At 33.9% G+C, this 17154-nt stretch overlaps 1 protein-coding gene across 3 annotated transcripts in view; it reads left to right on the forward strand.

Annotated features, from left to right (window-relative positions):
- KIFAP3 (kinesin associated protein 3) overlaps positions 1-17154 on the forward strand; it is a 154057-nt gene that overhangs the window by 87082 nt on the left and 49821 nt on the right. For all 3 annotated transcript variants that reach the window (XM_081297522.1, XM_081297521.1, XM_081297523.1), the window contains exons 12-16: positions 1982-2090; positions 3281-3393; positions 4025-4190; positions 4972-5097; positions 9387-9485. In XM_081297522.1, coding sequence (XP_081153648.1) covers positions 1982-2090; positions 3281-3393; positions 4025-4190; positions 4972-5097; positions 9387-9485 — 613 coding nt within the window. The remainder of the gene's footprint in view (positions 1-1981; positions 2091-3280; positions 3394-4024; positions 4191-4971; positions 5098-9386; positions 9486-17154) is intronic.

A 17154-nucleotide genomic window follows, 5' to 3' on the forward strand; every position in this document is an offset into this window, starting at 1 on the left:
AGTGGTAATGGTTCCTTGCTCAGAGGTTCCATTAGTGGCAACATTTGTAACTAAAGAACTATCTTTTGGGAGAGGGCATGACACATACCAAGCATTCAGCTCTGTACTGTTTCATAGTTTTGAGCATACAGATTAGTAAATATTTTAGTAGATTTATATTTAGAAATTGGAATAGTGTTGTGTTTCTAATTTTGGTTTCCAATTGTTCATTGCCAGCACATAGAAATATGGTTGATTTTGTATGTTGACCTTGTATTCTTCTTGAAACTTAAGAGTTTATATGAAACTAACAAAGACAGCAATCAAAACAAAATTTAACAGAATGTGATCTAAAATAAATTATTTGTTATTCACTTACTACATATAAGGCACTATGTAGGATTGATAAAGGCATATTGTTCTAAAGAGGTATTTCCTTGAGATAAACATGAGTATTTTTAGAGTACAAATCTTAAAAATAACTTCCATATGTTGTTAGCAATTTGGAATTAGACAAAATATCTTCACATAATATGCACTGTTAATTGATTGTTTTCCAATCACAGATGACTAGCTTCTGCAAAACACAGAATGATATTGTTCATGTTTCCTTATTATAGCAGCTGTCACTGATCTTGACAAATTTAAACTATAGTCAGCTGGCATAGGTTGCCCCCCCATTCCTTCTTAATTTATTTCACTGTTGCTTCTCACACATTCCTCTCTCTTACCATTAAATGTAGTTATGTTCTCATTTTATATCACATCCATGTTATTCAATCTAGCTTGCAGCTTCAGTTATCAATCATGTCTAACAATTTCTAACATTATATCTCCATTCCAGACATTTCTTCTAAATTTAGGCCTGTATTTATAATTTCCTACTGAATATTCTGCCCTAGACTGTTAACAAGCAGCTTAGACTCCATATATCTAAAGCCAAAAGTATTATCTTCCCTTTAAGGTTTTCCCTACCTTAGTTTCTCTTTTTTGGTAGATGTTAACACTGCCATTCATGTTATTGTTCAGGTTAGAATCCTGGGAGTCATCCTGACTCCTCTTCTCCCTTTAACCCAACATCTATTCAGTTAGTAAATCCCATTTTTATTCTGTCTGCCATATAGATCTCTAATCAATCCTCATAACTCTGTACCCATGGCCCTACCTTGTCCAGGCAGCCACCATTTCACCTGGATTTTTCCTCTAGATTCCTAGGTAATTTCCCACATTTTCTTGCCCTGATCAGTCTTAATTTTTGACACTAGTCAGAGTTTCTTGCAACACAAGTCTTAACCTGACACCTTCCTATTTAGAAGCCTTTAATAGGTTCCAATTAACCTTAGGATGAATTCCCAAATCCTTAACAAGTACTTCAAGACGTTACATGATCTGGCTTTTACCTTCCTATTTCTCAGCTGTTTCTCTTTCTCCAATCTTGCTCAACTTTCTTTTGGTCCTTCAGAAGAATTGTGTTCTTTTGTGGGTGGTGGGAGGCAGGAAAATCAAAAGTCAGTAGAGGAAAGGAATCAGGGAGAGGGAGGAAGGGAGGGGGAATTGTTGGGGAATGATATTGGCCAAATTATATTGTTGTATTGTGTGCATGTGTGAATATGTAGCAGCAAATTTCATCATTATATATAACATAATGCCCCAATGAAAAAGTTTGGAAAGAAAAAAGAAAGAATTGTGCTTTCTTTCATTGTGACATTTACATAAACTATTTTCTTTATTTGGTATGCTCAATTTCCCAATAATATTTAATTCCTTACATGCAGAGATTTTTATCTAATATTTCTTTAATATTCGCCTGGAAGTTTATATTTAATGTTAAGTATCTGGTAGTTGATTACTTATTCAGTATCAAAGAGTAAACGCTTGCCAGTTTTGTGTTTTAACATAGATTATATTACTTTCAAAGTACAATCTAAGATAACACAACATAAGATATTGCTTCTGAGTTTGGACTTTATTTGAATAAAGTGTTCCCTCTGCTTTTTGCTAGTTAATGAAGATGCTCTTTGAATGTTCAGATGAACGAATTGACTTGGAACTCATTTCTTTTTGCATTAATCTTGCTGCTAACAAGAGGAATGTACAGCTTATCTGTGAAGGTTAGTGACTTTGAGCTTCATAGGTAACTTCTGTAACATCTGCTAATTGGCATATTATGGGAAATAGGATAAAAGGAACTAAGAATATAATAGATATGTAAATCCTATTTTTCAATAAGGTTTTTCCTTATAGCTCTAATTCTTAAGCATCAAATAGAATATTCTATGTCATGAGCAGAAACACCCATCAGTAACATTTTCTAAATTAAGGTCAGCACTGATTGAAATTTGATTTTTTTTTAAACATTTTTAGGTGAAATTTAAACTTTTTATTTGCAAAACATTCAATTACAACAAAAGGGGATAAAATACATTTGTATTAGGTTATGTTTCTACAATGTCTTGGTAAAGTGTCTTGTCATACATTATAATGTTTTAGAGAATACTCAATAGTTTTTCTTATTTGAAAAGTTGTGGGTGCTCATTATAAAAAAGTACAAGTGAGCAAATAGGAAAAATTTAATCTTTACTCTTACCATTCAAAGATAAATGTTAGATTTTAGTAAAATACTAATGTGTATTTTCAAATAAAAATGTGATTCTCTAAATATTATTTTTAAATGAATATCTTGAATATCATTTAATATGGTTAAAATTTTTATAAAACATAATTGTTAGTAGATGCAAAATAGTTCATTAGAGGATTTTGCCAGGGTTTATTTTAGTTCAGATGTTTGGTTTGTTGCCACTTCTTTTGTTACAAACAGTGCTGTAGCAAATATCCTTTCTCTATATCTTTATGCATTTCAGTTTTATATTCTTAGGCTAAATTACTGAAGTACGATGTTTTTCTGGTTCAAAAGAATTTATGTTTTTTTAAAAATTTTACTGTGCAAATTCCAGACACAAAAGAGCAAATGCTGTATGAATCTATTTATATGAAGTTCTAGATCAGGCAAAACTAATCTGTATTTTTAAAGAAGAAACCCAAGAAGGAGAAGAGGAAGGGAAAAATTGAAAAGTGTGTCTGAGGAGGTGTATTTGACTGGGAAGGGACACAAGGAGAACTTCCTGGAATGAATTGAGACACTCTATATGTTGATATGTAGTATGGGTTGAACGAGCATGAACCTTTGTCTACCAGTTCTACACTTACGGCTTGTGCATTTTATTGGATATAAATTTTTATAACAAAAAAATCTTTAAATTTAAATTAACTTTAATTGTAATGGGAAAATTTTCTATTTCAGGAAATGGGTTGAAGATGCTCATGAAAAGGGCTCTGAAGTTCAAGGATCCATTGCTAATGAAAATGATTAGAAACATTTCCCAGCATGATGGGCCAACTAAAAATTTGTTTATTGTAAGTATAGTTTTTAGCTTTCTGTCTATTAAAATAAACTGAGTTGTAGCTTTAAATAGCTATATTTGAAAAGATAACTCTTACTGAGCTCTCATCAGATATTTATTCACAATCCCATTGGCTGTTCTACCATAAACTTGTTAGGTTTAGCTCTTAGAAATCCTAATCTAGGCTGGCATGGTGGTGCACACTGGTAATCCCAGCAGTTTGGGAGAAGGATTGTAAGTTTGAGGCCAGCCTCAGCAACTTACAATTAAGTAAGTCCCTAACTTACTTAGTAAGTCCCTAAGCAACTTAGCAAGACTGTCTCCAAAAGGGGGGGTGGGGGCGGGGACATAGTTGAGTGGTAAAGTGCCTCTGGTTTCTTTTTTCAAAAAAAGAAAAACAAAAAGAAATCCAAGTCTACCTTTTAATGTTGTTTTTGTTTTGTGATCTCTGCTACTAATTCCTCCACACCCACTGCAGTCTTCTTGCATCAGACTAACTCACCACAGGCTCCCTTTGCAAGTTAGCTCAATATTATTAAAACAGGAGAATAGCATTTGATGTTTACTTTTTCTTTCTATGGATTACATTATTAGATTGGTTCTTCTTGTAATTTAAATTTGAATTAAAATTCTGTTTTATTCAGGATTATGTTGGGGACCTTGCAGCCCAGATCTCTAATGATGAAGAGGAAGAGTTTGTGATTGAATGTTTGGGAACTCTTGCAAATTTGACCATTCCAGACTTAGACTGGGAATTGGTTCTTAAGGAGTACAAGTTGGTTCCGTACCTCAAGGATAAACTAAAGCCAGGTCTGTTCTAGGTATTTCACTTTTGCATTATCATTAAGGTCATTCTGTTGTGAACAAGGCTGCTAGAGCAACATAGGCAAAACATATTCTTACCACAGTTCTGTCCCCCCAGAAGGGTGGTCATTGGTCTCCTCTTAGATGAATATTCTCTTTTCTCTCTCCTGACAATATATTTTTCTTAAAATTAGTTTTTCCTTCTTTATCCTACCTTTCTTGTTGTTTTGTAGTTTTTTTTAAATATTTTTTTAGTTGTAGATGGACACAATGCTTTATTTTGTTTATTTATTTTATGTGGTGCTGGGGATCTAACCCAGGGCCTCACACATACTAAGCAAGTGTTCTACCACTGAGCTACAATCCTGGCCCCATTTTGTAGGTTGTTAATCCTGTCTCTTTTTAATTACCAAATACCACCCCTATACATACATACATACACGCATACACACACAAAGTCCTTTTAAGCATTCAAATAAGCCTTTTTTTTTTTGTCTAAGTATGTAAAAGATTTATGGGAAGTAATTTAACAGCTTTACCTATCTTTTCTGTGAATTGAAATTTGATGATATAATTGGATTTGAATCGGGACATTTCTTTTTTTTAAATATTTTTGTTTGTTGATGGACATAATACCTTTACTTTGTTTATTTAGTTTTCTTATGTGGTGCTGGGGATCGAACCCAGTGCCTCAGGCGTGCTAGGCAAGCACTCTACCACTGAGCCACAACCCCAGCCCTGAATCAAGACATTTTAATGAAAATTTTCTCTGGTTTGACTTTTCTAGGTGCTGCAGAAGATGACCTTGTTTTAGAAGTGGTTATAATGATTGGAACTGTATCTATGGATGACTCTTGTGCTGCACTGTTAGCAAAATCTGGGATAATCCCTGCACTCATTGAACTGCTAAATGGTAATTATCTTAATTTATTTTCATACTAATGACTAAGCAATTTATTAGTTTAAATTTTTATGTGGAGTCTGCAACATGAAATAGTATTTACCTTATTACATTAATCAGAAGAAACTTAAGTAGTTAAAAAAAATGAACAAAATACTGCAATCTAGGATTGGATAGGATAATGTTAAAGACCTTTAGACTATAAAGTTGAAACTTTATATAAAGCTTTTTGGGTCCAATTTTACAGATACTGCCCTTCCCTCACTTTCTCTCCCCTCATTAATATTCTATCATTTCTTCTTTTTGTCTAACTTTTTGTTAGTTTTAGTTGGATCTGTTCTTTTATTCAAAACTTGCTTTTTGTATCTTGATTTCTAAGTAGAAAAGTACATTTGGGAGCTGATTCTAAACATCATATTTCCTGTGGATCCATGGGCATTGTCTTATGAACTTCCTGTGATGATGAAAGTGTTCCCATCTATATCTGTGCCAGCCGACATATGTCGCTATTGAACCACTTAAATGTGGCTGTCAGGAGTGAGAACCTGAATTTTTAATTTTATTAGCCATGGTAGCATATGAAGTTTTGAACAATGTAGGCCTTGATTGTCTCCTTATATTTGTATTGATCTTAAGTGGCCAGGACACATTGTTAATCTATATTGCATAGAAAATTTATCTGAATCTAATATTATCTTATTAGGACCAAGTTCTCTAGTGTCTTTCACATTAAAAGTAGCTAATACTATAAAAATTTAAAAGGCTAATATGAGATGACTAAAGTCTCAGTCCTTCCTACAGCAGGTATAATGTATGTTTATTTTGTATTAATTTTAGTAAACTTTTTTGAAATGTAACATACATAAAGAGAAATGTATAAATTATAGGTATAGACTTCAATGAATTTTCTTTTTTCCAGTTTTCATTTTTTATATAATTTTTTAAAACAGATTTATAAGTACTTACAACTCTTAAAATCCTACAAATGTTCTCAAGATATATAATAGATAAAAAATTATTTGAAGCAATAATATTTATCATTTTGATAATTCTAAGGACTTTTTTTAAAAGAAAATAGAAATATTGCTTTAATTCTTAAATTTATGTCCTTGGACCAAGTTGCAAAACCAACTTGAGAGGGCACAGCCCAAAGTCTAGCTGAAACAGAAAGTATCTTTGGAGAAGATACTTGACTTTGCTTTAATAAGAACAATGAAAATTTAAAATGCACTGGAATATTTTTACCTGGTTGACAAAATGCCTAGAGACTGATAACTCCCTGTTGGTGAAGTTGAGAAATAGGCCTTCTCAAACATTTTTCATTGATGTTCAAAAATAATGTGACATTATGGGGATTCACTTGGCAAAACCCATCACATTTATAAATGTATTTCTCTTTTATCCAGCATTTATACTTTTAGGAATTTACCCTGCAAATAAGTCTGCAAACATGTAAAAATAATTTATAAAAATGATTTTTCATTATAGCATATTTGCAATGGTAACATTTTGGAAAAAAAATTATAGTGACTACCAGTTTTAAAACTCCTTAAATTATGGTTCATATACACAGCTAAATAAACATAGCTTTTAAAAAGACTGAATTTAAAAGTTATATGTTTCCCTATGTTCATATTATTGAAAATTATCCATATCATAGTGTTAGATTACACTAATGAAGCATAGGACATTGGATGATAAATTTTGTGATATAAATAAGGATCATAATAATATTTATTTTATAATCTGTCACTGGCCTAAATAAACACAAAACTCTAATAAAACTGGGTATGTATAGAGGGGAGCAGATGAACTGGGACAGGCATGAAATTTTAAGTTATAAACTCTTATATAATGTTGATATTTTGAGTGATTAAAATGTTACTTAAAATTATTTATTCTAATTTGTTATACACAGAATGGCAGAATGCAATTCATTTCATATTGCATACACAGAGCACAATTTTTCAAGTCACTGATTATACACAAAGTATTTTCACACCATTCGTGTCTTCATACATGTACTTAGGATAATGATGTCTAACTCATTCTACCATCATTCCTACCCCCTTGCATCCTCCCTGCCCCTCCCTCCCCTTTGCCCTATCTAAATTTCCTCCATTCCTTCCAGGTTCCCCCCACATCCCCATTATGAGTCAGCATCCTCATCAAAGAAAACATTCGGTCTTTGGTTTTGGGGGATTGGCTATCTTCGCTTAGCATCATATTCTCCAACTCCATTCATTTACCTGCAAATGCCATGATTTTATTCTCTTTGGATGCTGAGTAATATTCCATTATGTATATATACCAGTGTTTCCCTCTGCATTCATCTACTGAAGGACATCTGGGTTGGTTCCACGTTTTAGCTATTGTGAATTGTGCTGCTATAAACATTGATATGGCTGTGTCCCTATAATATGCTGTTTTTAAGTCCTTTGGGTATAAGTATTGTGATAGCTGGGTCAAATGATGGTTCCATTCCAAGTTTTCCAAGGAATCTCCATACTGCTTTCCAGATTATCTGTACCAATTTGCAGTCCCACCAGCAGTGTAGGCTTCAATGAATTTTCAAAGTGAGCATACCCGACATTGTTGCCTTACCCACATGGAGAAATAAAACATTACCAGAATCCTAGAAATACCTCTCCCCTTCTCCCAGTCATTACCATCTTCATCAGAGTAGTTTCTATCTTTTTTATCACTGATAGGTTTTGCCTGAGTGTGAACTTTATGTGGGGAATCTGGTTTATTTTGTCCCTCATTTTATTTGTGAGACTCCTTTATATTTTATACAGAAGTTTGTTCATTTTTGTTGCTATAGATAATATAGTATTAGAAATAGTATAGTATTAGAAATAATTAAAGGAGAGACTAGATAGTTGGGAGGCAAAAGTGAAAAAAATATAGCTGATAAAAGGAGAATGAAGATTTTGTGGAGAGCTATAGAAAGTTGAAGCAAAATGACCAGTGTCCTAGAATTGCTGGTCCCACAGTGATTTAATTGAGAGAGCTGAGGTATGTGAGAGTGAGCTAAGCATTCATGCTTTGGTTTATCCACTGTGAGATTATCACAGGTAGGGGCTATGTGATATTCTTTTTAAATAAATATCTGGATTTTCCCAATTTAAAAAAACCTTTGGAGTTCAGTGAATGGATGTTGTAGATGAAGGGGAGTAATTAACAGTGAGAATTTCAGCTCATTTTGTTTTAGGAAGTTCGTGATGGAGGTCATTTGGGGCAGACTGGACTTTAAGGGGCCCACAGTTTACTCCACACAACTAATTAGATACTATGTTAACCAAGAAATCTCTTTCTAGCATATCACTGAACTATTGGCAAGGTTTATGGCAAACTACAGTATTAGTAAATCAAATTTAATAACTAGTAGTTAAAATTAGATTTTATTTTTAAACATCAATGAACATCAGCTATTCTGTCAAATTATTTTATGTAATATTAAACATTTATTAATTAGCTTTTATTATTATATAACTTTTTTATGATTATAATGAGATTGAAACTAAAGTACTCATTTCATGCCAATGTGTAAAGTTTAATTTTGTGAACATTATTCAACAAAAGAAGTATCTTTTTATAATAGTCCAGTTTCTACCCTGCCCAAAACTTAGAATTCAGAAGATGTAGGGGTCTTTTTAATGAATTGTTTTTCTCATGTGAAGTCAGTATTATAAAGGCAAAATGCAAATAGGCTTATTTCACAAATTAAATTGTTTGAAGAATTCTTGTGAAGAATAGAAAGAAACAAAGCAAGTGGTGGTAAGTGTTGCCATTTCACGTTAGGAGCACAGAAGTTAATTTAGACTGGTTTTTGTCATGTATATTGGCAAAATACAGTGAAGATGACAGGGAAGCACTGTTTCTATTCTTTTCCATCAGTCTTGTCCCTCAGTTCCTATTTAGTACTACCTGATCTTTTCAGATGAACTATCTCCAGTAGTCTGATTAAACCTCCGAATTGATGTAACTTCTGTTTTTCAAAATCTTCATATTTTTCTTTGTATTTTAAAAATAATTAACCTACTTAATTTAATTATAACCAAATTTCTTAAAGCTACTATAAATATACTGTCATAAAATTTCTCCACTGATCATAGTATTTTAGAAGAAACACCAGAGACATAGATGATATGTGTCACCTATGTATTATAAGTATTTTAAACTGTTGTCCTTTACTTACATACTTGCCATGAACAGTGAGTTTATCTCTCTGTTATTCCCACTAATTCTCAGTTTGGTATGTAAACATTATTTTTTTATGAAATTTTGTTTCCTTCTAGCTCAACAGGAAGATGATGAGTTTGTGTGTCAGATAATCTATGTCTTCTACCAGATGGTTTTCCACCAAGCCACGAGAGACGTCATAATCAAGGAGACACGTATCCTTTTAGTGTTAGAGGATGTATCTCACATCATCAAAAACATGCTTCTTTCTTGTTGTTCTTTATGTAAATATTAAAATGCTATAGAAAACACCAAGCTTTACAGTAAATTTAGAAGATACACTATTTTCCATGGTACTCTTTACCCTAAATCAATACAGGTTGAACATGACTAATCTGAAATAGAAATGCTCTAGAATCAGAAGCTTTCTGAATGCCAGCATGAACACAAGTGGAAATTTTCATGTCATGTAGCATTCTCATTCAAAGCACAAGTGTATTAAATATTGTATATATGTACTAAATAGCCTTCATGGTATGTACATAGGGTGTGTATGGCACATAAATGTGTTTCTTGTTTAGACTTATGTCCAATTCCCAGGATAACCTATTACATATAAGCAAATATTCTAAAATCTAAGTAAATTTAAACACTCTAACCATTTCAGATGAAGAATTCTCTACCTCTATATTATATTCTATATAAATAGAATATAATGAGACCAATTTTATTTAATTTGTCAGGTTTTGATTACTAAGAAACTTGAACATGTCAGAATTTCCTTCTCTACTAATATCACTTAACTATCACAGGTTCCAAGGACTGTCCTTCCAGTAACTTTATTTTCTGTACATTGGAAAACATGTCTGTTGTCAGGACTGTAACTACCCAACTGTATGTTAAGTATTTAATATCTGCAAAACGTCTCGGGCCTCACACATTTGTTGCTAACTGCTGTCTGGATGTCCTTACCTAAAAGGGCCTTGGCCTGGTGTATCCTAAGAGCATTGTGTGCCTATGTTTTCATTATGTTTCTGTGCTGGTGATCAGAGCCTTGCACATGTGAGGCCAGTGCTTTACCACTGAGCTGCATCCTCCACCCTCATGCAGTCCTAATTTTTAATAATCTTTTGCCATTTACTAACTGTGGGACCTCAAAAAGTTAGATGACTTCCTTAGCATACATTCTGACATCAAGAAAATGACTGTGGTAGTAAATAAAAAGACTTCCTACTTTGTGGGTTTGTTGTAACTATTAATGGATTTAAGGTGCCTATTATAGTTCCCAGTCCCAGAGGTACTCAGTAAATGGTAGTTAATCATTACTGCAGCCAAGGGGTACTCTATACAGTCACCATCCTTCTATGAGGAGCAAAAACAGTCCTGCCTTCTATATTCATTGTGAGTAATAACAGTGTCATCCACACAGCATGTCAAGCTGGAAATGTTACTGTCTATTGTCTCTGTTACTAGACATAATTAATCATATATTCTACATAAGCATTGACCATCAAACACATCCTGATTTATGAAATCAGTCCTGGTTGAAAAGATAAGTAAATATAAAACAATAATCCAGTATGTTCAGCGTCATAAAGACATGGGTATATGAGACACCTGAGTATATATAATTAAGTCTGAGATTTTCTTTCAGTACATCAAATTTCTGATCATCAGATATGACCTACCTTATAATTTACTGCTTTTTTGTATATTTGTCAACTTCAAATGCATTCTCTCCTTTTTTTCCACCCATGTCTCCTACCCATCAAAGTTTTATATACCATCTTCTTAGTTAATTAAGCCTTTCTAAATCCTATGCCTTTCGTATTCCCAGTAGTTCGTTCGTTCGTTCGTTCGTTCGTTCTTTCTTTCTTTCTTTCTTTCTTTCCCTCTTTTTTTTATTTTTTATTTTTTTGGAGTTTTTTCTCTTTTAGCAATTTCATGCTTTTATTAGTGCATTATAGTTAAACATCATAGTGGTGCCCATTTTGACATAATTGTACATGTGTAGAATATAATTCACTCTACTTCAGTCCCCAGTACTTTTCCCTTCCTCCTCCCTCCCCCTGTTTCCTTTCCTTCACTAGTCTTATTGTTTTATAAAATTGGTGTTTTATACATATATGGGTGAAATTCACTATGGTATATTCATATTATGTACATAGCAAAAGATAAATTGTGGTATAAAGGTGTATTAAGAATTGTAAAGAAAAAAGAATTTTTTTAACCTATTAAAAGTACTTTCAATCATCTGTTTATATGCTTATCTCTCCCAAAAGATTTTGAGGTCCTCAAGCTCAAGTACTGTCTTTATCTTATCTTTATCTATACCCAAAAGTTAACACAGTACTTGATATGTGGTAAAAACTTGTATGGTCAATGAATACTGGTATCTAACTGGTTAATGTCCTTTAAAGTATACCTTAAGAGATTTTTTAGTTTTAAATGATGCTACCATTACTCAAAGCATTTTGAAACTCCTCTGTGCTACATTCAAATCTAATGATGTACACTTTAGATATCACCTTTAGAGGAAAATTACCTTGCTTTTGAGGGGAAAAATTAACTTTTGGAAGCATATAAAGGCTCCAGAAGTTCAGTCTGGGAAATAACAAGTCTATCTGAAGAAATCTTCATTTTTTTCTTTCTTTTTTTTATTATTAGTTGTTCAAAACATTACATAGCTCTTGACATATCATATTTCATACATTTGATTCAAGTGGGTTATGAACTCCCATTTTTACCCCATATACAGATTGCAGAATCACATCGGTTATACATCCACGTTTTTACATACTGCCATACTAGTGTATGTTGTATTCTGCTGCCTTTCCTATCCTCTGCTATCCCCCCTCCCCTCCCCTCTTCTCTTCTCTCTCTACCCCATCTACTGTAATTCATTTCTCTCCCTTGTTTTTTTTTCCTTTCCCCTCACTTCCTCTTATATGTAATTTTGTATAGCAATGAGGGTCTCCTTCCAAGAAATCTTCATTTTGATGAGGGCTATCTAAAAACAAATACTGGTTTGCCTTAAAAGCCACATTAGAAGGCTGGGGCTGGGGCTGGGGCTGGGGCTCGGGCTCAGCGGTAGAGTGCTTGCCTAGTATGCGTGAGGCACTGGGTTTGATTCTCAGCACTGCAAATAAATAAATAAAATAAAGATCCAATGACAACTAAAAAAATACACTTTTTGAATAATATTAAAATCATTGAAAGTAATAAACTTTTCCCTAGCTGTATTCCGTGAAACATTCCTTAAGTATTAACAGTTGTTTAATGAAAAAATAGGGTTTTGAATAGGCTTGCAAAATAGAGTTTAACAGACTTTCGTGCAATAGGGTCTTTTCGGAACCTGTATGTATGTGCTCCTTCTAGAGGTTTAGAGCCCCTAGAAGGCTATTTTATGTATAGAGGGTATTTAAAACATGTAACTACAGAAGGCACTACAGAAAACAGTCAAATGAAAGCATATCTTTCCTAGGTGACTTCTTTGAAAGACAGTTCTGTTTGCACTTCATTTCATAGGATTTTTAAAGAATGAAGTATTTAAAATACCTACCAAGTGCCTCATATGTACAGTGTTTCAGCCTTTGCTACCTACTCAGTACCTTAGTAGCCAAACTCACAGTATTAAGAGAGCTTCTGTTTGACTGTTCTTCATTTTAACTTCAATTTTTATTTAATACCAATATATTTGGGGTCTGTACTTTTAAAATAGTTATCCCAAAGAATACAAATGTTGAAAACAGTGTAAATTGGCAATTAAAGACTGGCAGAATTAAATTTTTTACAAAAGCCTCAAGGGATACTACTTCAATCTGATGCTTTCATCCGTGTTTTAAGATTAAATAAGTATTGCTGAAGTGCTTCCATCAAAATAATGAACTCAGAAATGTTTTGGTGTTCAGAAACCAAGTTTTTTATTGATGTCAGTGACAAGTATATCTTGTTGCAACTTGTCACATACTAAATATTATGAAAATATTTAATTTCACCACTAAACAAAATATTTATTTGAATTTGTTTATCATCCTTTTTACTGTGATTTCCCCAGTGGGTCCAATATATTTAAACATTTTGAAAAAAGAATGTGTTAAAAAGAATTCATTCCGGACTGGGATTGTGGCTCAGTGGTAGAGCACTCCCCTTAGCACAGGCGGGATCCAGGTTCAATTCTCAGCACCACATAAAAATAAAGGCATTGTGTTGTGTCCATCTACAGAAAAGATCCATCCTCCCTCCCTCCCTCCCTCCCTCCCTCCCTCTCTCTCTCTCTCTCTCTCTCTCTCTCTCTCTCTCCCCTTAAAAAAAAAAGAATTCATTCCTTTTATTTTTTTTATTTTTAATTTTTATTTTTAAAAAATATTTTTTATTGGTTGTTCACAACAATACAAAGCTCTTGACATATCATATTTCATACATTAGATTCAAGTGGGTTATGAACTCCCAATTTTTACCCCAAATGCAGATTGCAGAATCACATCAGTTACACATCCACAATTTTACATAATGCCCTATTAGTAACTGTTGTATTCTGATACCTTTCCTATCCTCTACTATCCCCCCTCCCCTTCCCTCACATCTTCTCTCTCTACCCCATCTACTGTAATTCATTTCTCTCCTTGTTTATTTTCCCATTCCCCTCACAACCTCTTATATGTAATTTTTTATAGCAATGAGGGACTCCCTTCATTTCCATGCAATTTCCCTTTTCTCTCCCTTTCCCTCCCATCTCATGTCTCTGTTTAATGTTAATCTTTTCTTCCTGCTCTTCCTCCCTGCTCTGTTCATAGTTGCTCTCATTATATCAAAGAAGACATTTGGTATTTGTTTTTTAGGGATTAGCTAGCTTCACTAAGCATAATCTGCTCTAGTGCCATCCATTTCCCTGCAAATTCCATGATTTTGTCATTTTTTAGTGCTGCGTAATACTCCATGGTGTATAAATGCCACAGTTTTCTTATCCATTCATCTATTAAAGGGCATCTGGGTTGGTTCCACAGTCTAGCTATTGTGAATTGTGCTGCTATGAACATCAATGTGGCAGTATCCCTGTAGTGCGCTCTTTTAAGGTCTTCAGGGAATAGTCCGAGAAGGGCAATAGCTGGGTCAAATGGTGGTTCCATTCCCAGCTTTCCCAGGAATCTCCATACTGCTTTCCAAACTGGCTGCACCAATTTGCAGTCCCACCAGCAATGTACAAGTGTACCCTTTTCTCCACATCCTCGCCAGCACTTGTTGTTGTTTGACTTTATAGTGGCTGACAATCTTACTGGAGTGAGATGGTATCTTAGGGTGGTTTTGATTTGCATTTCTCTGACTGCTAGAGATGGTGAGCATTTTTTCATGTACTTGTTGATTGATTGTATGTCCTCCTCTGAGAAGTGTCTGTTCAGGTCCTTGGCCCATTTGTTGATTGGGTTATTTGTTATCTTATTGTCTAATTTTTTGAGTTCTTTGTATACTCTGGCTATTAGGGCTCTATCTGAAGTGTGAGGAGTAAAAATTTGTTCCCATGATGTAGGCTCCCTATTTACCTCTCTTATTGTTTCTCTTGCTGAGAAAAAACTTTAGTCCCATTTGTTGATTCTTGTTATTAACTCTTGTGCTATGGGTGTCCTATTAAGGAATTTGGAGCCCGACCCCACAATATGTAGATTGGAGCCAACTTTCTCTTCTATCAGACACAGAGTCTCTGATTTGATATCAAGTTCCTTGATCCATTTTGAGTTAACTTTTGTGCATGGCGAGAGAAAGGGATTCAGTTTCATTTTGTTGCATATGGATTTCCAGTTTTCCCAACACCATTTGTTGAAGATGCTATCCTTCCTCCATTGCATGCTTTTAGCCCCTTTATCAAATATAAGAAAGTTGTAACTTTGTGGATTAGTCTCTGTGTCCTCTATTCTATACCATTGGTCCACCCGCCTGTTTTACCAGTACCATACTGTTTTTGTCACTATTGCTCTGTAGTATAGTTTGAAATCTGGTATCGCTATACCGCCTGATTCACACTTCCTGCTTAGAATTGCTTTTGCTATTCTGGGTCTTTTATTTTTCCATATGAATTACATGATTGCTTTATCAATTTCTACAAGAAATGCCGTTGGGATTTTGATTGGCATTGCATTAAACCTATAGAGAACTTTTGGTAATATCGCCATTTTGATAATGTTAGTTCTGCCTATCCATGAACAGGATATATTTTTCCATCTTCTAAGATCTTCTTCTACTTCTCTCTTTAGGGTTCTGTAGTTTTCATTGTATAAATCTTTCACCTCTTTTGTTAGGTTGATTCCCAAGTATTTTATTTTTTTTGAGGATATTGTGAATGGAGTGTTTTTCCTCATTTCCGTTTCAGAAGGTTTGTCACTGATATACAGAAATGCTTTTGATTTATGCGTGTTGATTTTATATCCTGCCACTTTGCTGAATTCATTTATTAGTTCTAGTAGTTTCTTTGTAGACCCTTTTGGGTCTTCTAGGTATAGAATCATGTCACCCGCAAATAGTGATAATTTAAGTTCTTCTTTTCCAATTTTTATGCCTTTAATTTCTTTCGTCCGTCTAATTGCTCTGGCCAGTGTTTCGAGAACTATATTGAATAGAAGTGGTGATAGAGGGCATCCCTGTCTTGTTCCAGATTTTAGAGGGAATGCTTTCAATTTTTCTCCATTCAGAATGATGCTAGCCTGAGGCTTAGCATAGATAGCTTTTACAGTGTCAAGGTAAGTTCCTGTTATCCCTAGTTTTTCTAATTTTTCAACATAAAGGGATGCTGTACTTTGTCGAATGCTTTTTCTGCGTCTATCGAGATGATCATATGGTTCTTATCTTTAAGTCTATTGATGTGGTGAATAACATTTATTGATTTCCGTATATTGAACCATCCTTGCATCCCAGGGATGAATCCTACTTGATCATGGTGCACAATTTTTTTGATGAGTTTTTGTATTCGATTCACCAGAATTTTATTGAGGATTTTTGCATCTAGGTTCATTAGAGATATTGGTCTGTAGTTTTCTTTCTTTGAGGTGTCTTTGTCTGGTTTCGAAATCAGGGTGATGTTGGCCTCATAGAATGAATTTGGAAGAGCTCCCGCTTTTTCTATTTCCTGAAATAACTTGAAAAATATTGGTATTAATTCTTCTTTAAAGGTTTTGTAAAACTCCGCTGTATACCCATCCGGTCCTGGGCTTTTCTTGGTTGGTAGTCTTTTGATGGCTTCTTCAATTTCATCCATTGATATTGGTCTGTTCAAATTGTGTGTATCCTCCTGACTCAGTCTGGGCAAATCATATGATTTAAGAAATTTATCGATGTCTTCACTATCTTCTATTTTATTGGAATATAGGTTTTCAAAATAATTTCTAATTGTCTTCTGTATTTCTGTAGCATCTGTTGTGATATTGCCTTTTTCATCCCGTATGTTAGTAATTTGAGTTCTCTCTCTTCTTCTCTTCATTAGCATGGCTAAAGGTCTGTGGATCTTATTTATTTTTTCGAAGAACCAACTTTTAGTTTTGTTAATTTTGTCAATAGTTTCTTTTGTTTCAATTTCATTGATTTCCGCTCTGATTTTAATTATTTCTTGCCTTCTGCTACATTTGCTGTTGTTTTGCTCTTCCTTTTCTAGGGCTTTGAGATGAAGTGTGAGCTCATTTATTTGTTGGTTTTTTCTTTTTTTGAGGAATGACCTCCAGGCGATGAATTTCCCTCTTAAAACTGCTTTCATTGTGTCCCATAGATTGTGATATGTTGTGTCTGTATTTTCATTTATCTCTAAGAATTTTTTGATTTCCTCCTTTATGTCTTCTGTAACCCATTGATCATTCAGTAACATATTGTTCATTTTCCATGTGATGTAGGATTTTTCCTTCC

Source organism: Spermophilus citellus (genome assembly GCF_964194105.1).
Source record: "Spermophilus citellus genome assembly, chromosome: 6".
Taxonomy (NCBI): Eukaryota; Metazoa; Chordata; class Mammalia; order Rodentia; family Sciuridae; genus Spermophilus; species Spermophilus citellus.